Source organism: Anoplophora glabripennis, unplaced genomic scaffold (assembly GCF_000390285.2).
Source record: "Anoplophora glabripennis isolate ALB-LARVAE unplaced genomic scaffold, Agla_2.0 scaffold363, whole genome shotgun sequence".
Taxonomy (NCBI): domain Eukaryota; kingdom Metazoa; phylum Arthropoda; class Insecta; order Coleoptera; family Cerambycidae; genus Anoplophora; species Anoplophora glabripennis.
The window spans coordinates 234667-256274 of record NW_019416470.1 but is presented as its reverse complement, the minus strand read 5'-3'; the positions used below and the strand labels follow the sequence as shown (position 1 = coordinate 256274).

The window sequence follows — 21608 nt, the reverse complement described above, 5'->3', positions numbered from 1 at the left end:
AGTTTTCGGAGAAAATCACTGCTGATTAAACGGTAGTATTGTCATTATCAAAATACATAGAGAAAAAAAACATAGTAGGCTATGACTGCGTAGTTTGACAATCCTAGACGTTTTCTGTTGAATTTGTTGACAGTATGGTTTCGCTCAAAGTTAGTACGTTTCATATAGTTTTTAGTTTTGGTGAATCTACATTTGCTTGTTTTTTAATTTCAATATGGAAAATGAACAATTCTCATTTGAACATCTGGCTGACATCCATTTTGTTTATGGTCTGGCTGATGGTAACACGCTTGAAGGTCAAAGGTTGTACGCAATAAGATTTCCTAATCGCAAGGTTCCCAATAATCGGAACTTTTTCAAATCCTCATCAACACCTCCGAGAATACGGCAGTTTTAAGACTCCCGGGAACAATGCTCGCATACCGCGAGAATCTCTCAACCCAGTAACAAATCTGTTTGGAAATTTTTCCTAAAAAATAAAAAAAAACTAACACCCCGTATATCGAAAACTAAGCATTTGTGGACCCACGTTTATAGGAAAAACAGTCTTATTTTGACCTCAAAAATACTCCCGTAAATTCTTTGTACTGAATTTTGAATCAGCCCGTATCACACAAAGATAAAATGAAATATTAATTTGAATACAACTCTATTATTTACATCATGTTGGACACGATAACAAATTTCTCGTGTAAAGTATGATACCTTTTTTTTTAAATAAATATACATTTCTTCTATTTTTTTAGTGGACAGTCTCCTGCCGAAGCTGATTTGAACTTATTAGAAACGGCTAGGAGATGTGAATTGTATGGTATAAAAATGCACCCAGCTAAAGATCATGAAAATGTACCATTGAACTTAGCTGTAGCACATATGGGCATTATAGTATTCCAAAATTATACCAAAATAAACACCTTCTCTTGGGCGAAAATTAGAAAAATATCATTTAAAAGGAAACGGTTCCTCATCAAGCTACATCCCGAGGGATATGTAAGTAAATGTTATAAATAGAAATTAATGTTGCATTTATAATTATTTTATTGATAATTTGTTATAATATCTACTAGTCAAAATTTTTTTAGCAGATTTGTCGTTGATTTGGATATTTTGTTACACCTCATTTTAGTTACAAAGCTAGCCTAAGTAATTACTTTGCATTTCGAATATTAATTTACCACTTTTCATAGAAAAGTGCTTGGTAGTTAAAATGCGGTGCCCCATTTATTATGTCTCTTATATTACATTTTGTAGACTTATTATAAGGACACTGTGGAATTCTTCTTCGAAGGCAGGAACGAGTGCAAAAATTTTTGGAAAAAGTGTGTCGAGAATCACGGTTTCTTCCGTTGTGCTTCTGTAAAGAGCGTATCTAGACACAAAACAAGGGTTCTCTCAAGAGGCAGCTCATTTAGGTAAAGAAAATATTTCCGTTTGTGTTTCTCCGGCTAATAATATAATTCTTTTGCAGATATAGTGGAAAAACACAGAAGCAGATAGTGGAATTTGTGAGAGACAATTACGTGAAACGCCAAACATTCCAAAGGTAAGTACGCAGTCTTGTTGCATGACATATATCGTCCTACTCAAGTATATATTATATACATACACCTGTAATACATACAACAATCTGCTTACAGTATTAATAAAAGTAGAATTTTGTGATAAATATTAATTAGTTGCTTTGCTTTTTTTGCAAAATCCAAATTTTACTTCCCCTGTAAATTTCCTTGTATCGTAAAGAGATAAGTAGCTATTTTGTGACGTGTGGAGCATGGTTGTTTGTAGCATTCAAAAAATTAAAAAAAAAAGGAAAATGCTGTTATCCGACAGATCTCATTAGATTATCAAGGGAAGGAGGAAGGGACTATTTTTTTCATTACGTCGTTTCTATATTTCAAATGCAAAAAGATATACGAAATATATTTGAAAAAGTTCATTGTTATTTAAAGAGTTCAATTTATTTCGAGCCTTCAAGAAAATATATTTTCTTGTTAGATACTTTTTAGACATTGTGCAAAATTGTTATTTCATACATTTATACACTGAATTATGTGGAAACAAAGTTTGATATATGCATCAGGTTTGTTATTACTAAGAATGGAAATACCTGTTTACCTTTATTCCAGAAGAGTAGATATCCGGATTACCTAAGTTTGTTTTTGTCAAAACACTCCTGTGTGTGTGTATGTGTAAATTCCCTATTACAATATTGGTGGATTGAAGTGATGAGATTTTTAATAGTTAGTGTCGGATATACCCATACAAAATCATAGTGAATGTTTAAAAGTTTAAGGTGATTGCTTCGTTTATTCTAGAATATGGTGGGATTCATTGTATAGGGATTTTTGAAAAGTACAGCTGTAGACAATAAAAAATTTCCACCTAAACAACTTGCAGTCCTTTATAAAGAGGTTTTATTAGTTTTGTTCTTTAATCCCTTTAAACTTTTTTTGTCCACAGCTGTACCTACAGTCACATTAAAATAATTTCAGTTATTTTCGGTATTCAAAAAAAACTTTGATTATAAACTTTTTAAATGACAACAAACCTGATTATAGATTCATTTTGGTGTAGAATATCGTATGCTCAACTCTATATTGTATCTAATTAACAGTGTATATAAGGCATTAGGGTGGCCCAAAAAAAAACCAATATTTTTTTTTCGCGTCTTGTGAAAATATGTTGGTTTAACATGTTTTAAGAGCCCCCTCAAAAAATCAGCTCAAAAAACTTTTTTTAGAGGTCGCTCAAGATTTTTAAAAAATTTCAAAATCGTCAAAATTTTAATTTTTTTAAATTTTTTTTTTTCGTTATTTTATCATTTTCTAGGTTGAAAAAAATCTCGATTCTGAAAATTTTAAATTAGTATTTTAGTTTCTAAAGGTCACTCATAATTATTTTTACTTTCAAAGTAGTGTACCTAAAATGTTTTCGAGCAACCTCTAAAAATAAATATGAACGAACTAATAATTTTTTTTATTGAATTTGATGAATAAAAGAATAGAAATAAATCACGAGACACTTAAAAAATTTCTCGACGCAAAATTTACTACCGCACTGAGTATCAAATATTTATAATTTTTTAATTTTTAAAAATTTAAGTGTGATTTATTTCTATTTTTTAGTTTATCAAATTCAATAAAAAAAAAATTATTAGTTCGTTGATATTTATTTTTAGAGGTCGCTCGAAAACATAGGTACATTATTTTAAAAGTTAAAATAATTATGAGTGACCTTTAGAAATTAAAATATCGATTTGAAATTTTCAGAATCGAGATTTTTTTCAATCTAGAAAATGATAAAATAACGAGAAAAATTCAATTTTTGACGATTTTGGAAATCTTGAAGCGACCTCTAAAAATTTTTTTTGAGCTGATTTTTTGAGGGAGCTCTTAAAACATGATAAACTAACTTATTTTCACAAGAGACACGAAAAAAAATATTCGTTTTTTTTGGGCCACCCTAATAGGCATGCATGAATTATCTTTTATTCCAAAGAAAATATAAATGTTGCAGTTGTTTAATTTATATAGAAACGACAAATTACTAGCTATCCGCTGTGCTCCATATAAATTTCACAAAAAGGCTTAACTTAGTTATTATTAGAGATACTAACTGTTGAGTGTGTAGAATATTATCTCATTCCTCGTTCTCTTGCCGCAGGTCACATTCTTTCCGTCATTCTAGTGCTCATTCTAGTGCCTCCAACATGCACTCCAACACTGTCGGGAACAGCATTTCCGCCCATCCTCTGTTGCCTCTAGCAGACAGCAATTTGAGCGGTAGGTAATCCCTGTTTTCATTTTAGATCCAGACATGTAGCCAATATTTTGTATGTGATTCTGTCTGCTGTACTCGCACCTATTCTTTTCCATATGAGATCGATTGATAGTTTGCTGAATTATTTTAAAGCTTTGACCTAATGATAAAAAAATAACGACCATAAATAAAAATCAGATTGTAGCGTTATACATTATACGGCTAGATTAATTTCATTCAGTAAATTCAGTAAGTTTAATTGGATTCATCTTAAATAATACAGAGTGTCCCAAAAATTTACCCAAGAAAACAGATTTTCAGTGATTAAAAATTGTTAATTTTTGTTATTGATTCATAAAGTGTACATATAGGGATATGTATGGAATACATACATATTTTTTTCAAAATTTTCCATGACCGTTTTCCATAAATGCGGCTGAATTTCATTGATATTGCTCAGTTTCCTTCTTGAAGGCATGGGTGGTCGAGAGCTTGTTGACATAAACTTGAGACTTCAAAAAACCCCAAAGAAAAAAGTCCAACGGCATTAAATTGCATGATCTAGCTGGCCAATACTGATCTCCAAAAAGGGAAATTACTTGAGCAGGAAATGACTCATGCAGTAATTAAATTGTTCTCGGGCTATTTGGCACCGTCTTGTTGAAACCGCATGTCGTCTATATCCATATCTTGCAATTTAGGCAGAAAAAACTGGATTATCATATCGCAGTAGCGAGCAACGTTAACTGTTATTGCCTGACCAAAATTTGCACAAAACAATGACACATCGTGGATGCACTTGTTTCTCATCAGTAACTGGTGAATTTTTTAAACCCAAAATGCGACAATTTTATCGAAATGTCCAATTCTTGACTAAGGACCAAAATCTTTAAGAGCACTAATTGAGCCCAGTCTCCCCGAATTTTTCAATTAATCTCTCATCAGTTCATGAAATCACCATTCTGACCATACTTTGTACGGAAATTGAGAACTGTTACTGTCATTATTTTAAAAATACTGCTTAACAATCAAAAAGCGTTGTTCTTTCATGTAACTCTCCATTTTTAAATACTTTGAACTCGCAGCTGTCACGTTTTCTTTTTTTTTTCATTGGCAACACTTTGCCCACAAATACCGCAAAATTCAAATGCATGAATTTTGGGACACTCATTATAAACAATAATAGCATCATTTTCTTAAGTGAAAAACTATACGAAATATTTTATTAATTTAAAGTATTTATAAAATAAAGTCCATAAATATCATGACGACTTTATTGTTTATCATGTTTTATTGAATTTGTCCAAATATTATGCAAATGGGAAAATATTGACCTTTATAAAATTAGAAATTTTCATAAAATATATAAGCAATTCTGTAGTGTTTTCTCTGGGAACTAGATGGCAATGTCAATAGGGACCAATAGCGAGGGCTGTTGGCCCTTATTGATATTGCCGTTACTAGATTTATTCGTAAGGAAACGCTAGAGCAAATATTTCATTACTAAATCTTATTACGATTGTATGTGAATCAGGATCATAGAGCCAATACTGTTATTTGTCTTCACAGAAATGTAGTTCTAATGCTTAGACTTCCACAGTCTACGTGATCATATGTTTTTGTGCAAAATGATTGAAAATCAAAAAATTACTAAATATTTGTTAACCATTTTCAGGGGTTACACCACTGTAGAATTTTCAAAAATCATTTTTTTTTTTGCTTAAAAGGAAGTTTGAACCTTTTAGAATATGAGGCAAGATTTTATACATGAAAAAATTTTTTTTAATTGAGCATTTTTTCTGAAGCGTGTCGGGCGTCTCTAATATGCTATGAACATACTCGCTTGGAAGGTACCGCATACCTTCTTACCTATTGATTTATAACTTTTCTAATACACTTATAGATGTCGTTAGGGAGCATGCGTGTACAATTCAAGCAAAATTTTCAAACAAAAGTATGTTAGTGTAGCGTCAGTGGGTGTTCAAGTCTAAAACTCATTTTAAAACTTTAAAAGCGTTTAATTTTCAATATTTTTTAAATTTTAACCACATATTTAAAACAACATTTTACGGATTTTTCGATAAGTTAATTTAAACTATTGTTATAAACAAATAACTGCCCTTTTTTTTTTCGTCAAAAATTTAACATATAATTCAAACACTTGCCAATTTTACAAAAAACAATAATTTTGCAATCTCGTACGAGTTTCTCTAGCTATACTTTTGTAGATTAAAAGCAATTTTTTTTGTTTCATCTTGAAATTTGTACTAGTTCTTGTGCGTGGTGGGGAACGTCTCGACGGCAACATGCTCCAGTGCCGCCAATTTGAAATATTTTTTAAAGAGAAAAATTTTCTGTACACTTAATACATGCCTAATACCATACTTAAACAGTTTTTTGTATTACCTTTCCTTCTATTAAAAAAAAAATTGTCAAAAACACGCTTTTTTAGGCAATTACAGTGGTGTAGCCCCTTAAGTAAATCTGCTGAAAGCAAAAAGAAAAAGAAACGTGATATTTCATAAATATCTTATATTATGAAATATGTCATGTATTCTTACAAAAGGTCGAATATCGTTTATTTCATACAGAAATAAAAGAAAATAAATGGATAAAAATGTCTCATATTTTGTTAATCTTAATTTTAATTTATATTTGATTGTACATTTTACATTTGTACGATTCAACTAATTTTGTCTGGCTGGCGACTTGCACACACATAAGAGATTACAAATTCAAAGCATCAAACGGAGGGAACTAAAGTACCAACTGGAGAAAAAAAAAATGGGAAAGCCCTTGATGCTACCTTTACATGTATTAAAACATAATTCTTTACATAACGATGTATTTATTTATTTATTATTCATCTGCTTTGCACATTTAAAGTTTGTTTGAAACATTCGATGTAGGCTCCTTTGTTTTTTGCAAGAACGTTTACTCTGATAACGAAATGATTTCCTGGGGCACTCGTATACTTTGGTATTAGGCATCCGATCTTGACCAGTCAGATAAAATATATTGAACTGTAAAATTGTTCTATTTTGACAGTTTTGAGCGATTTCTCTTATTTCGGGATGAGATAGATACACAACGAATAGTTAACATCTATTTTAAAAAAAGTTGACGAAAACCACATCTAGATATTTTAATTTGATTTAGGTCATTTTTCATTTTTGATCATATTTTGTCGTGTTAGGTAACTTTTTTGTATTTGTAAAACTTATAAATTTTTTGTAGAGGTTTCTTGTCAATATAAATGTCATTTGTACGAACAGAAATTTTATGTTGATTTCAAAAATCAGTGAAAAATAAACGACAATCTTGTGTAAAAACATATAAATTTGTAGAAAATATCATACATACCACTAGGTTCTACTCCAAATGTGTATGATAATTCTTTAAAAAATTAATAATATTCACAATAAAAAAAGTTATTCAACATCACAAAAAACGATATTGAGATACTAGTGGTTTTTGCCGATCAATTTTTCTAAACTTAACTTTTTGTCTGTCTAGTTGGAAAATATAAGAAACTCCCAAAAGTATGAAAATTGGTCAATAGGTTTATTATTATTTTTTTTGTATAATGAAGTGTTGGGCCATATTTTTTAGAAGAAAATGGAACAATGTGTCAAAAAACTTGCCCTGTTTTGTTTTATTGTTTGAAATTAAGAAAAACATAAAACTAACACAAATTTGGCGGACATATGTAACGGCTAAACTATGCCTTAATTGTGCCATCTATTAATAGGAAGCTCAACTAACATCTCATTCCGTTGTTGTTCTACTTTTATTCAGTAGTGTAAAGACATAGAGGAGTTACTTAAATAAGAAGTTTTCTGTAATAACGTTCATAATATGTGTATACAATAATCATAGTACATCACAAGTTGAATTAAAATTTTTAAAATCAAATAATTTATATAAGAAGTTTTTAGAAAAATTGCTTATACAGTTTGCATTAACTTTCATATAATATTCGATAATAAAACGCTACACATTTTTTTGATACAAACACCCCACATTTATGTAAATGTTACTTATGTAGCTCCAATATCTTAATCCTGTGGTAGAACAAGCAAGAAGTTATTTCTGTTTGTAGTTTTGAAGTAGTTAGTATCTGTTTTTAAGACAAGTAGTGGCATATCCAAGAGTTAGACTTGTTAGTACTGATAAAAATGGGCGTTTTTAGTATTCCTGCTATACCTTTTGTACGTTCTAGTGGAAGTGTCCAAACTCTCGGCATCGTTGGGTTCGATGGGCGTAGCTGTGGGGGGGCAGGCTTCTCCGACGATGAAGTTAGCCTCTCGCCACCTCGGCACAGCTATATCCTGGAGCTCGGCCCCCGACACGCGGCCTACCACACTGCTTGCTCAGACGACGAACTCGCCGTCACCTCCTCTGACGACGCAATCGGCATCACCCGTGACTTCTGCGACTACGAGTCCACTTCATATGCCGTACGAGGAACCGAAGTCGAATCGCATTATCACCAGCTCGCCACTCGCCGTCCGCGCAGCTGTTCACAGGGCAGATACAGGTACCACAGTCACCACCCGCACACACATTACTACCCGGACGCCCTCTAGTCATAAATCGGAGGGTAGTCTGGACCATCCCCCCTCTTTTACTAACAATTTCCCCTCACAGACCCAGTCGCAAAATAACTTAGGTTATCAGGAATCTGAAACTGCCCCTGAGTATACTTACAAGTCTATTACGATGCTTCCGAAACGCCACAAGTGGCAGCGTAGTGCTAGTTGTAGGGATCTGTACGATTTCAGTTTCGAAGAAACAGGGCAAGCTAAACGTAGAGCGCAACCCCCTAAACCCATAGAAAAAGCAGTTATTAGCTTTGAGGAACGGAAGTTAGAATCTCCCGTTACTCGTTATGACGAACATCCTATTTATAGTGCTAGTTCCCGAGGTAGTAGTTTAGAAATGCAGCAGGACATAATGATGCCTGATGAAAAAGTGTACTCTAGTAGTTATCCGGGTACTACAAGTTACTCTCAAGAATCAGTTGAAGATCCCGGCAATTACGATTTGCGTGATTCCCAGGATGACCTGTCCCACGATAGTTATGAATTAATAGAGAAATCCGATGATGATTACAGTACGTCAGTGGAATACCGCAAAGCTAAACCATTTAATACCAGAAGTTGTAGTTTGGATTCTGGAAACTATTTACCATCAGATAGTGAATCGGACCATGACAAGCGTCATAAGTGCAAAAGTAGTTCAGATGTCCACCAAGATATATTTATTATGGAAGATCCAAGGGATCTGCCAAGAGAGATTATACCTAGAAAATCTGATGGAAGCTATTACAAACAATTTAAACAGAGCTCTAGAACCTCCAGTTTGGAATCTAAGAGTGACTATTATGAATCCAAGGCCTCTAAATCTAGTAGAGAAAGTCTCAAAAAATCTCGTGACCGCAGCTTTGGATCTCGAACATCAAGCCAAGAATCAAAGTCTGACTATGAAAATAAGAGGCCATCTAAGAAAAATAGAAGCTCTGAACATCTAGATGGAAGAAACGGTTATTTTGATTCTCGTGCTTCTAGTTTGGATTCCAAAAGTGAATATTATGATGCTCCCTCAAGGATTATTGAAGAACCAAAATATAATAGTTATAAACACGAATACGATAGGAAAATTAGCTTTGAAAGAAATTATGGAATTCAGAAGTTTCAGAGTCAAGATCATGCTGAGATGAATCATAACATTAAAGAATATGCAAACTTTGGAAATATTAAAGAAACTTCCCATGTGCATTCCATTAGCTTACAAAACGTAGAAACGGAACAAAACATTAAGATTAATCGTATACTAGCAAATCTTGAACAGAACACTGTTCCAAGAACACAAAAGACCTCTCATCATTACAGGTCTCACACAGTTGATCACGATAGATATCAAAAGTCTCATGCTTGGCCAGAAGGAATTGTTTCAAACGAAAAGGAAAGCTGGTCTTCTAAAAAACAACAAAGTGCTCAAAGATCTTCGGAGTCAGAAAGTAATATTTTTAGTTTTGAGGAAGATAAAATTCAATCTCTCCAGGAAAGTATAGATTCTGATATATGTCCAGATCACGGTTTTAGTGTAGTGCCAAACATTGATAATAAGATGAAAAAGACTGAAAGTAAAAGGAAAAATTATAGGGACATATTCATGGAGATCGAACCGAGGATAGTTCATGATTTACCAATGCACCAACCCATAGAACGAACTAAATCTGATCCAAATTCTCTCGCACGTCAGCGTCTAAATTCTAATTCTAGGAGATTACTTTTAATGCACCAAAAATCCATAGATTTAACTCCAGCCGATTCTAGTGATGAAGATTATTTATATAAACAGATTCCGAGCGCTCCGCCAATCACAAAATACAAAGGAACACATTTTGAAATGCCCACCGCTGAATTTGGTCATTTCGATATATTGAAGAGGGATGTGGAAGGACTTAAAACGAAGTTTGAGGTACCTAAAAGTCAATTTGAGGTATTAGGTGCTAAAACTCAGTCAGATTTTATTAATTTACCACCTAAAGATGAAGACATTTCATATGTGTTACACAAAAGACATATCATGAATGGAACGGCACAGAAAGAAGAAATTAAACAATACGAAAGGTGTGATATTCAAAGGAAGAACGGAACGGAAAGTCAAGATATAAATAAAATAACTGATGATATGAAAAAATCAAAAGCTAAACCTAAAGCAGAACCTGAAATGTCCTTCTTATTTACACAAAATATAGACTTATCAAAGGTAAATCCAGTAACGCTAGAGGTAGATAAGAGCGTAATGCCTATACAGCATTTATCTAGTCCCAAAAGGGATATAACTCATATTGATCCAGTTTTATTAGAAACTTTAAATTCCAAATTAAGCCAAATAGAGAGCGACTCTCCTACAAGCTCCAAAACGGAGAGTATAAAGCCGCAACACAAGATATTCATAATACAAAGCGATCGACAGATTAAAAGAGAGGTGAAAACTGAAGATACAGCCGTACAAAATGTCGAAGAAAAACCTAAGGAAACAGAAACAAAACCTAAAACTAAAATAAAGACTGACATTAAACCAAAACGTATAATAAAACCTAGAATGCAGCCTGGCAAGAAAGGAGGAAAGACGAACAAAACAAAAGTTAGAATAACTTCTTTTAGTTCTGATGATGAATCTCTAGATTCTGATGATGTTTTTGGAAGTGCAGAGGCGACTCCTACAAGGGTAGAGTTTTCTCCACCACAAATGCGTAAAGAAATGGAATCTATATTGAAATTTGAATCGGAAAGAAAGTATCTGCAGTACACTATGTCTTCAACAGAAGTAGAAGGATCTCCTCCAACATCTAGAAAGAAAACGGATAAACACGAAAACGGATTGGAGGCAACTGTTCAAACTGAGTTACGTAGAATATCAGAAAGATCATTCTCTATTCCAAGCTCAGAAGACGAGTTCAACATAAAGACAACTGATATGCAACCAGTTTTTGCAGAGCCAGCTCAAGAAATGTCAAATATTGTCGAAGAAATAGATAAGGAAGATGCAGATAAATCTATAGATGAAACTCTGAAAGAAGAATGTTCTACAGATAAAGAATTAACAACTATTGATAACGAAAGAGAGAAGGAGAAGCTGCTGCTACAAGCTGAAATTGAGAATGACCTGAAAAATTTAAAGGTGCCACCAAAAACTAAAATAACTGAAATTCCTTCTCCCTCTTTGAGAAGGCAAGGACAAAGTCCACTTTTGTTTGCCCATGCCAGATTAAATTTGTCAGAAGGTTCCGCATTTACCCTATTACAGAAACAGCAAGCCATGGAGTCGCCAGTACCCGGCAGAAGAGCCAAGAGTCTAGACACTCCTGTCATAGCTGTATGTCGATTGCCTCCTTTAAATGCTTTTTCAAGCAAAGATGATACAGTCGAAGAAGAAGAACAACACTTAACTGACAAAGATAGTGGTTTGGAAAATAATTTGGTTAGCGACAAGTCTACTGAAGAAAGATCTGACACAGATGATAATAGAAATATCAAAGACACTTTCAAGCAAGAAAAATACATGCACAAAATTTCTATCGACAAAAAAGTATTTTCAATAGAGAAAGAAGATACCTCTCCTAAAGATGTGTCGGAGAAAAAAGAAAAAGAACGAGATCAAATAGTGCCCGATGTTAGTACTAAACCTAAACGGCTCACTAAAACTACGGTACAAACTAAACAATCCACACAGAGAACTGGCAAATCTAAGCTCCCATCAAAAACCCAAGCTGTTAAAGATAAACCTACACCAAAAACTATTCCAAAACCCGCAAGGGCAAATGTTAAAACCACCACTCCTGCATCTAAATCAACCCCGTTAGCGGCTAAATCTCCTGCGACTACTAAGGCAGCTCCTGGACATGCTAAACCAATTGCTCAAAAAGCTTCATCCACAGAACTTCCTGCACAAAAATCTTTGCCTAGCCAATCTTCATTAACTTTACCTGAAATAAAGAGAACAAAAAGTCAGGAACTGGAATCTAGCAAGAAATCTGCTCCAAAAGAAAAAGCCAAATCTCTAGAAAAATTAGAATTGAAAAGAATGAGTAGCAAGGAACGTTCAAGGTCTCAGGAAGAGAGTGATCCAGACATCATAGCAAAAAGAAAAGAAAAACAACAAATGCTGTATGAGATAGCCATACAGCAAACAAAAACTTTGAAAAGCCCAGTAAAAGACGTACTTCCAGTTTTCCCTCAAGTTGAGGAAATGGTAAGAGAACGACACGGGAAATTGGAAATAAGTATAAATACCATTGAGCCCAGTGTATCTCTGGAAGAAGCTATAATCATTACAAAATCCCCTAAAAAATTGGACAAGAAAATGGGTGAAAAACTAACCAAGAGTTTAGACCTCAATATAACAGAAGGGATAGAGCCAAGTAGAACTGTCCAACGTTTAGGAAAAAGCTTAGACCTTGAGAATCGTGATAAGAATGAACTAGTGCCAAATGAATTTGACTTTAAGCCTGAAACAATTCAAAATATGCAAGCTAAGGATACTGCCGAGGAAACCTCCCCAGAAACAGATGCTATTCAAGAAACTGTAACAGCTGATGTACACGAAACTCCTATGGATACCGAAGGAGATCATAAAATAATTTTAGAGGGAACAAGTTTGGATGTATGGTTATCAGTAGATGAAGCTCGTGCTGTTGATCCGAAACTGGAAAATATACAAATCATTCAGAGGTCCACCGATTTTTTTGAGCAGCGCACCTCATCTAAACCTCCAGATCTCAGTAAAATTGATACTAAGAGTTCGTCCGATTCTCAAAGCATGGAGAAAGTAAGTCTTGGAAATTCTTTAGATATCAAATACATTGATGAATCTACTGGTGATTCTTCTTATAAGTCTGAAAAAGATGCTCAACTCATCAATGAGATGCAGAAAGCCTCAACTACTGTTAGTAAATATTTAAGGAAAAAATTGGAGAGAAGGAGACAGGACGAACAAAAAGGAGAAAATTTAGTTCGCATAACCAGTGAGGATGAATCGCTAACAGAAGTAAGTGAATTGAAAGGTGAAAATATGGAATTGGATAAACATTTTCTATCAGTCTCTAGTGATCACAAGGAAGCTTTACAGAAATTAAGTATTGAAAGGAGTAAATCTGAAGACACAGGTTCTTGGGTAACAGTGGAATGTGATGAATATGTAGGGACAGAAGAGTCTTTAGATTATGATAATATCACCTTAGAATCTCCAGAAAAAGCTATGAATGTAGAAAAAGAATTAAAAGTTTCTGAAGATACAAATCTTTTAACCACAGAAGTAAAACAAAGCAAATTGGACCTGTTAAAGCGAAGTTCTGATCAGTCTCGATCAAGCGACACTACTGGTTCTTGGACCAGTGGTGAAAAGGATATATCGCCAGGCAAAGAAGTGAAAGAAACAGATGAATCAAGTGTAAGTTGTGCCATGGGTAGAGCAATAGGTTTAAGTCAAACAATTGAAATGTTTACCACTCGTGATCTATTAGATAAGGGTTCTCCAGAGTCCGAACCTCCAAAAAGTCCAAGAAGTCCACGGATATGTGTACTTGGTCGAGCATTCACTATAGATGAAGGTTCTACATCAGTAAAAATTGATGATTCTAGTTCAGATGAAGCTAATGATATTCCCAAAGATTTAACGCCGATTCAAGAAACACAAAAAGAGTCTGTAGATGAAGATGAAAGTTCTACCTATAAAAGGTCCCCATATCCGTTTGAAGAAAAGTGGTCTAATGATTCAGAACTAAGCCAAAGACTGCACAAAAAGTTATCTAAAAAGCTATCTTCTGCTGAAAAAAATAGCCTTTCTTCCATTGATGACTCACTAAGCGATAGAAGAAAAAATGGACACACATTAGATAAACCGAATTTATATTCTGTTGAGAGATTGTCAACAGAATCAAGAAATTCTCTTGATACAGAATCTAGTTCGGGCAGTCTAGGTGCCGCTTGCAAATTACAAAAATCAGGGGATATTCCCAAAGATTTAAGCTCTACATGGAAACCTTTTCCACTAGATAGCTCGGGATCAGAGAGCTTTGACGATAATTTATTACCTCCTGATCAGGATCTAGAAAAACAAGAATACTTTCTACGTCGTGACAATTCTGGTGACTTCACTGCTATGTCTGATATATATTACAAACCTGATAATGATGTCACTCCAACTAGAGATGACACTGAACTACCAGAAGACTTGGCAAACTTCCCTGCCAATTTTGGTTATCCCTGCCTGACATCCATTAGTGGAATTGGTATTAGCAGTTGCGAAATATTGGGAACTTATTCTGGTGGTGGCTTTTTATCACGTACTCTCTCTAGAATTTCAGAAAGGAGTACCAATTCAGAGAAATCTAGTCTGGATGATGATTCCACTAAAGCAAGTACTCAAAGTGATAGTTTGAATGATGAATCTATGCCCTCGAGCAATCCTCAAGTAAGTCTGAGTTCGGAATCTCCCAGTCACGCCCATGTTTCAGAAAACGAGAAGAAAACACCGACGAATAATATTACTGAAGGTGAAGCAGATGATAAGCTAAGTGATTTAAGCAAACACACCAGTGACAAACAAAGTCCAGAACAAGCACCAATTATGAGCAGTCTTTTGCAAAGGCAAATATCTGACGACAGACGGACTTCTGCAGAAATGGCAGAATTATCTATGGATGATATAGAAATAATTACATCTGAACGGGGTTTGAAACTTAAACGACAAGGATCTGATGATACTATAATCGATGAAGAATGTTTTGAACCAGAAGCAAAAGAGGAGAAGGAGAGAATACGGTCCAGTAGCCAAGAGAGTGAAGATTGGCCTTTGCCAGAAATACCTCAGCAAGGTAAAAAGTTGCTGGCGATGCACGATGTTCCTAGTAGTGACACCTCTCAACAGACTACGCAAGTTTTCCAGCCACCAAATCGTAATATTCCAAAGACATTTGGGTTAAGAGGTTCCATTAAAAGTCAAGATTCAGAACAGTGGCCTAGTCCACCTTCCAGTGTCATTGAACCTCCAGTCATTGGCAGTGTAGAAACCTATTACGTGACCCCTCCTGAAGAAGCTTGCAAAGTAATTGTAGACTCAAATACCAATACCGTTAGTACTTATGATAATGAATCAAATTCTGACAATGAAAATAAGACCTTAGAGTTCGACATTGATGATAAAACTCACACTTATGAAAACGTTGCCCGTGAACATATTAGTGAAAGCATTTCAGAAAGTCTGAGTGTTGGACCAAGTGGCATTAAAATAATTTTGGAAGAAAAGTCTCAAGATTCCAATTCTGATGAAGACTTAAATATATCCAATTTGAATGATGACGTATTCACTGACGTTATTGAAACTTCTAGAAACGAATTGAGACCTCCCACAGCAATGCGTAGAAGTACGGCATCGGATGACTCTTCACATTCCCATAAAAGCGAAAAAAAAAGTTCTCCTAGAGGTTCCCATAGCTCTTATTCTGAAGAGGATTGTACCAGCTCAATGGGCACCAACCTTGAGGATGGTACAGTTAGATTCGCACTCAAACCTACAAAATGTACACACAGTTCTCATTCCGAGGACACATCGATTGCTCTTAGTCTTTCAGAATGGTCAAACAGCACCAATACTGTCAAATTTCAAAATCTTTCAAGCAACAGTGGCACAACTAAAAGTAGCTCAGGACTAAAGAGTGACGAAAACTCTTTGACAGATATTGCTCAATCCATTTCCGAATGGTCCAGTAGCAACACAAGTGCTACTCTTAAAGCTCAACAAAGCTCAAGTCTTCAGTTTCAAAAATTATCTTCTACAACATCTGGTGACAGCACCTTAACCGACTTAATACCCACAATATCAGAATGGTCCAGTTCAGAAACGAAACCCTTGACTCAACAGTTCTTCCCTGGTGCTTTGCCAGAACGCAGTGCTCCAACTAGGTTAGGATCTAGTGTAGACATGGAAGAATTTGCATTATCACCCGATCAGAAAGGGGTCCCTAGTCCTAAAAACATACCATCAGAGGATTTGGCCTTGTTGTCGACAAGTATTCCTAGTCGTGTTGAAACCAAATTTTTTACAAAATCAACAGAACGACCAATTGTAATACCTGCTCAAGTACAATCCGATACGGATAAATCCAGTAGTTCCATAGAACAACGGACTGTACATACTCAGAGATATGATACTGACAAACAAAAATATCTACAGAAACATCACTCCTCTTCCAAAAGCACGGAAAGACCTGTGAAAGTACCATTGAAACTTTCTAAATGTTCTCCATACTATTCTAGCAGTTTAAGTTCAGAATCAACTCCTTTAGCAAGCACAAGCCCAGTTCCTATTAACAAAACTGCCACTGTACCTCTCACGAGGAGCTATAGAAAACCAGTTTCAAAATCTCTGTGTCAGGCTAAGAGTCCTCCTAGTGAAAATGATTCCACCAGTTCCGTGGAATCTCCAAAGAGCAAGTCAGAAAGAGATCGCCGCGGCTATCGCAGAAAACGTCAGATTCAGAGCCAGCGGCGAGCAAGGTTAGAGAAAGAACAATACAGTATCGATGAATATTACTTCGTAGAACATGAGGCGGGGCTCACTGAATATAACGAATATATAAGAACTAGGAACATGGAGGAGATGGCCTCCAATTTCCAGTATGAAAATGTTTTGGCTGAGGACAGCCCCATAATGCATTATGCGGAAACTTTAGAAGAAGGGTATTATCCTGATGGAGATTCACAGTCAGGGTCAGATATATTCCGTATGGAGAAAGATGATGATGAACGCTTTGAAATCGGTGAAGGTTTTGATGTGACCTCCATACCGCCACCTTTGTTGGAAGACGATTTCGAGAACGACCCCACTCCACAGATTTGATTTTAATGTTAATGTGATATAGGAATTTCTATTAGGGTATTTATACGTTATTATTTTCGTTCTTATTGGTTGCAGTGCGTTTTTTATGTTGATTTTTTTCTATCAGGTTTTAATAATTCTTGGAATATTTAACGTGTGTTAATTGCTCATCACAACTAAACAATTTAAACTAGGAAAAATCTAATCTTACAAACTAAAAAACATATTAATATAATCGAAATATACAGTGCAACAATAATTTGTATGTATTTTGTAGGTTACTATTATTATTAGAGTTTTTTAAATATTTTAAAATTAGCATTATAGACCGTATTTTGTTCTGCTCGATTTAGTTACTTTAATAATTCTATAAATCTTATAATAACAGTACCTATACAACATATACAGGGTGATTCACAACTTATCCAAGAAAAATTGGGAATAGATGCGGTATGAGAAATGGAGTCAATATCGTAAAAAAAAATGTTTCGAAAAATCCTTATAGTTTCAGAGAAAAGAATTATTGAAGTTATAGTACATTCAACCACTACATAGCTGGACAACTGTAGTCTCTAGCGTTATTCGCAATACGCGTGGAGAGCCACATGGCCTCAGCGACTCCGAATACTGAAATCTGATTTTGCAATCGTTGTTGCGATAGTGTTTACCTGTCATCTGTGGTGTTTACAATAGTTTTTTAGTAGTTAGTGTCAAAAATGGTTTACGTGTATAGCAACTCGGAGTTGATGGATATCGTTTTAATTTATGGTGAAGCAAGACAACATTTGTGTTAGTTCGTAGAAACTGAGTACGACGGACCCAAATGTGTTTACACGTTGGTGAATAAAATTTTGAACAATTATTGTTGTTACATCGGGTATGTCAAATGATTTTATTATTTAAAAACACAAATTAATTTTATTAATTAATAATGGTAAAAGCAGTTGAATTTGCCAATATAAAACAAGTGCTATAAAATTCTATTTCTTTCCTTGCAAAAGTTTTTGTCCATTTTTATCACCGCCATGCCGGTCGCATTGGGCAGAGGGGCAGAGTCAGGTTTTACAGTAGACCAATATTCAGTGCCGTGCAGAAGTGTATTTTTAAATCATTTTCAAACTGTCCTTTTTGATTTTTTCTTTACAAAATTGTATTTGTAAAGGTCCCCTGTACATCCAGAATTTTTTTTTTTTTTGATAAGTTCTGAATCACCCTGTATAAAGAATTGACATACTGTATAAAGCGTATGTTTATAAAAACTACTAACTTGTGCAAGAAAAGATAAGCTTGTATTGTGCATATTTATGGAAAGGACTAAAAGTTGACTAGCTTATTAACAGCAAAAATGAGTGGCGGATTTATACCTTTTAGGACATACACAACTTCCCAATTGAATACATTTTTTGTTTTATTAATATTTTTATTTGTCAGTCTTGTTTCTAAAAAAAAATCCTTTAAAAGGTATATTTAAAGGAATATATAAAAAACTATAATGCATGAATCTGTAAGTCCGCCGCTCATCAACAGCCATAAAAAAAACTATATTATTTTTGCTTAATTGTATATTCTTATTCTACAATTTAAATTGAAATTTTTTTCTTAAACTACCTATAAATGCTTGAGAGCTGAATGACCCTTGAGTGCAATGAGATCTTCCTTCGGCAGAGGATGTGTATTATATTTTTTTAAAGTTAAATAAATAATCAGAATATTATGATTATCAAGATTGGAGTTATTCCAGTTTTTATGAGAATTAGTATCATCTTGGCATTCTATCAGGAAATTAGTGTGATCTTCACTTTTCATCTAGGGATTAGCATAATTCCGACTTTTTATGTTGGAATTGGGGCAATCCTAACTTTTTATGTTGGGGATAGAATAAGGGCAACTTTTATATTCAATACCAACTTTTCATCTCGATATTATTGTAATCTTGACTTATTAACCCCTATTTAAAATACTAGAATTGTAAATTTAGACCACCGTGTTTGCTCAGTGCTTTTGCAGAATATAATAAATATATGGATGGGAGCCTTTTTGTTTAATAAAGTTCCAATTAACAAAAACAAAAACATTTATATTGAATACACTGTCAATAAAACAATCGGATTTTTGTGTAGGAAAAAGTATGCACGAATAAACTATGCCATTAAATATACAGGACAAGAGGGTCCAACTAATTGTTGACATTAGCCGGCCACACACATATGGTCTTGAAGAAGGTTTTAGCATGGCCCATGCAAAGCATGCGAGTCAAGTCTGTAGCGAGCCAAGAACGCTGTTGTCCATTAACGAAAATATTAAATGGCAATACTTTGATGAGAATCTTTGACGTACATACCAAGAGTGTGTGTTTATGGGTATAAATATTGACATACTTGATCAAAATTAGCGCGAGCCTGGATTTCAAACATGTTTGATATTTTGGTGTGGCTCGACTGTGGCGGAAAATGGATAACAAAAAAAAAATTGTAGCAATGGCCGTTACGTACTTTGGAATCATAGACTAAGACTATGGAAGAAATAGAAGGAAATGGAAAAAACTGGCTAAAAGAAAGAGCTTCGTATAGACTGAATTTTTTTGCAAAAATTTTTATTTTGCTTATACAACCAGATTAATTCATTCATTAATTCATGGTGATCCTTGTCAAATTTTTATTAGTAAAGTCTTTACTTTTTATCATCCAGAGCGCTGGATGTTTCCTATATATTTCTATGAACTGGGTCAAAATCCCTTTACTCCAAAATCTGGTGTCAGCCATAATAACAAAACAAGAACGCTCCACACACGCAAAAACATAACAAGAGTAGACCTGCTATCTTGGACGACGCATAAGACGGTCATACTTTGAGCATGGGTATTTTTTCCCCATTAACGTACGAGTTAGACCCCCGCGCCCGATATCCAACGAACCAAGAGCGTTCAACTGTACCTGTGTGTGTGGCCGGCTATTGCCCACAATTTTAGAAGTTATGCCTCCATAGCCAGGGGACAACGCAGTCAACACCCTCAAATAAAAGAAAGTGTATACTATTGATAAGTTCTTCAAAATTTGTGGGCAACCTTAGCCCTTACTTTGAGTTATCTTATAAAATCAATGAACTATACCAACAATGGTGTATCCGAATGTCAAATCAATGAAAGAAAAGACATTTTGTAATTGATTATAATAATATCGACACACCTTTCGTTAGGTCGTTCAACTTTCAAGAATTTTTAGATGCTCCTTTTTTAGTTATGTGCTTTTTTGAAACATTACGCTCAATGAAGTCTCTCCTAGCGTCTTTACATCTCTTGGTGTTGTGTAGTAATGACTTCATTATAAAATTCCTAGTTTAAATGTTTATTTTTATTTGGAATTGTAGTACTACTTATCTTTTACATTATAATTATGTGTTTACTCCTATATGACAAAAACACCCTAAATTGGATAACACCATCTTATAATTTAATAATTTATTTTCAATATATTACATATAAATAATACATTAATACTAGACGTGCACTTATTTTACAATATAATATTGCACAATAGGACTTATTGCAATATAAATTACCTACCCAATCCTTAATAAAGTGTAGGAATACTATCTTTTATATGAATTTTAAATGGAGTTCCGAAGACTTGATTTAACTTTAGTATTACATGTGCCAAAGTTAGAACTAAATTTTGCGATTGGTCTGTGTAACAAAATCTATAAAACATTTGTAACATTTTACACAACACTAACATTTCTGTCTTCACTCTGTTAATGTGTAATGATGCGGTTATTGGATGGGATCGGTTTTAAAAATTCTGTAATCTTTACTTCATTTTCATGTTTTTTGATGAGTCCAATAATCGTATAATTTAAAGCTGCAATCGTATCTAATATGAAGCAAGACCGAAGACTGATGAAATAATTATTGTAAATAAATTGTTTTGAAAACTAAAAACAAACATTAAAATATATATTATTGTTCAATTATCCTCCCCAAATGTAATACTTATAATCGTATGGTACAATACAGAATTGTTTTAAGTACAAATAGATTACAATATAATTTTAATTGACCATAAATTGTTTCAATCACATTTTTTAAAGTTTCACATAATTTACATTCATATTCTATTTTTATCATAAATAGTGTCGGGAACAACATAATACAGAAACGTCAATGTGTGATTTATGTCTAATATACTTTTTAACTCGTTTGACTTTCTATTAGATGTGTTATCATTTTTATGTGGCTCAAAGTGATAGACCTTGTCAAAAAATATTTGAAAAACTCTAAATTGAATATTTTATAACCCACTCAAGAAAATTTGTAAGTTTTTGGTACATGAGAAAAGAATACAACAAGAAGGAAATTTAAGAAAAAAATGTTAAACATTAAAAAATAATATAAATATCCGGAATCAACTTATATACTTACATATATTTGAGACATGCTACTGTTTTTTTAAAAAGGTTTT

At 34.0% G+C, this 21608-nt stretch overlaps 1 protein-coding gene across 4 annotated transcripts in view; it reads left to right on the top strand.

The window, feature by feature from the left end:
• The window catches only part of LOC108912056 (FERM, ARHGEF and pleckstrin domain-containing protein 1), a 105972-nt gene that overhangs the window by 76320 nt on the left and 8044 nt on the right, over nt 1–21608 (top strand). For 2 of the 4 annotated variants that reach the window (XM_018717214.2, XM_023454625.1), the window contains exons 5-9: nt 747–990; nt 1252–1412; nt 1469–1543; nt 3664–3782; nt 7982–8299. In XM_018717214.2, coding sequence (XP_018572730.1) covers nt 747–990; nt 1252–1412; nt 1469–1543; nt 3664–3782; nt 7982–8299 — 917 coding nt within the window. The remainder of the gene's footprint in view (nt 1–746; nt 991–1251; nt 1413–1468; nt 1544–3663; nt 3783–7981; nt 8300–21608) is intronic. The other 2 variants (XM_018717215.2, XM_018717216.2) reach the window with 2 other exon arrangements.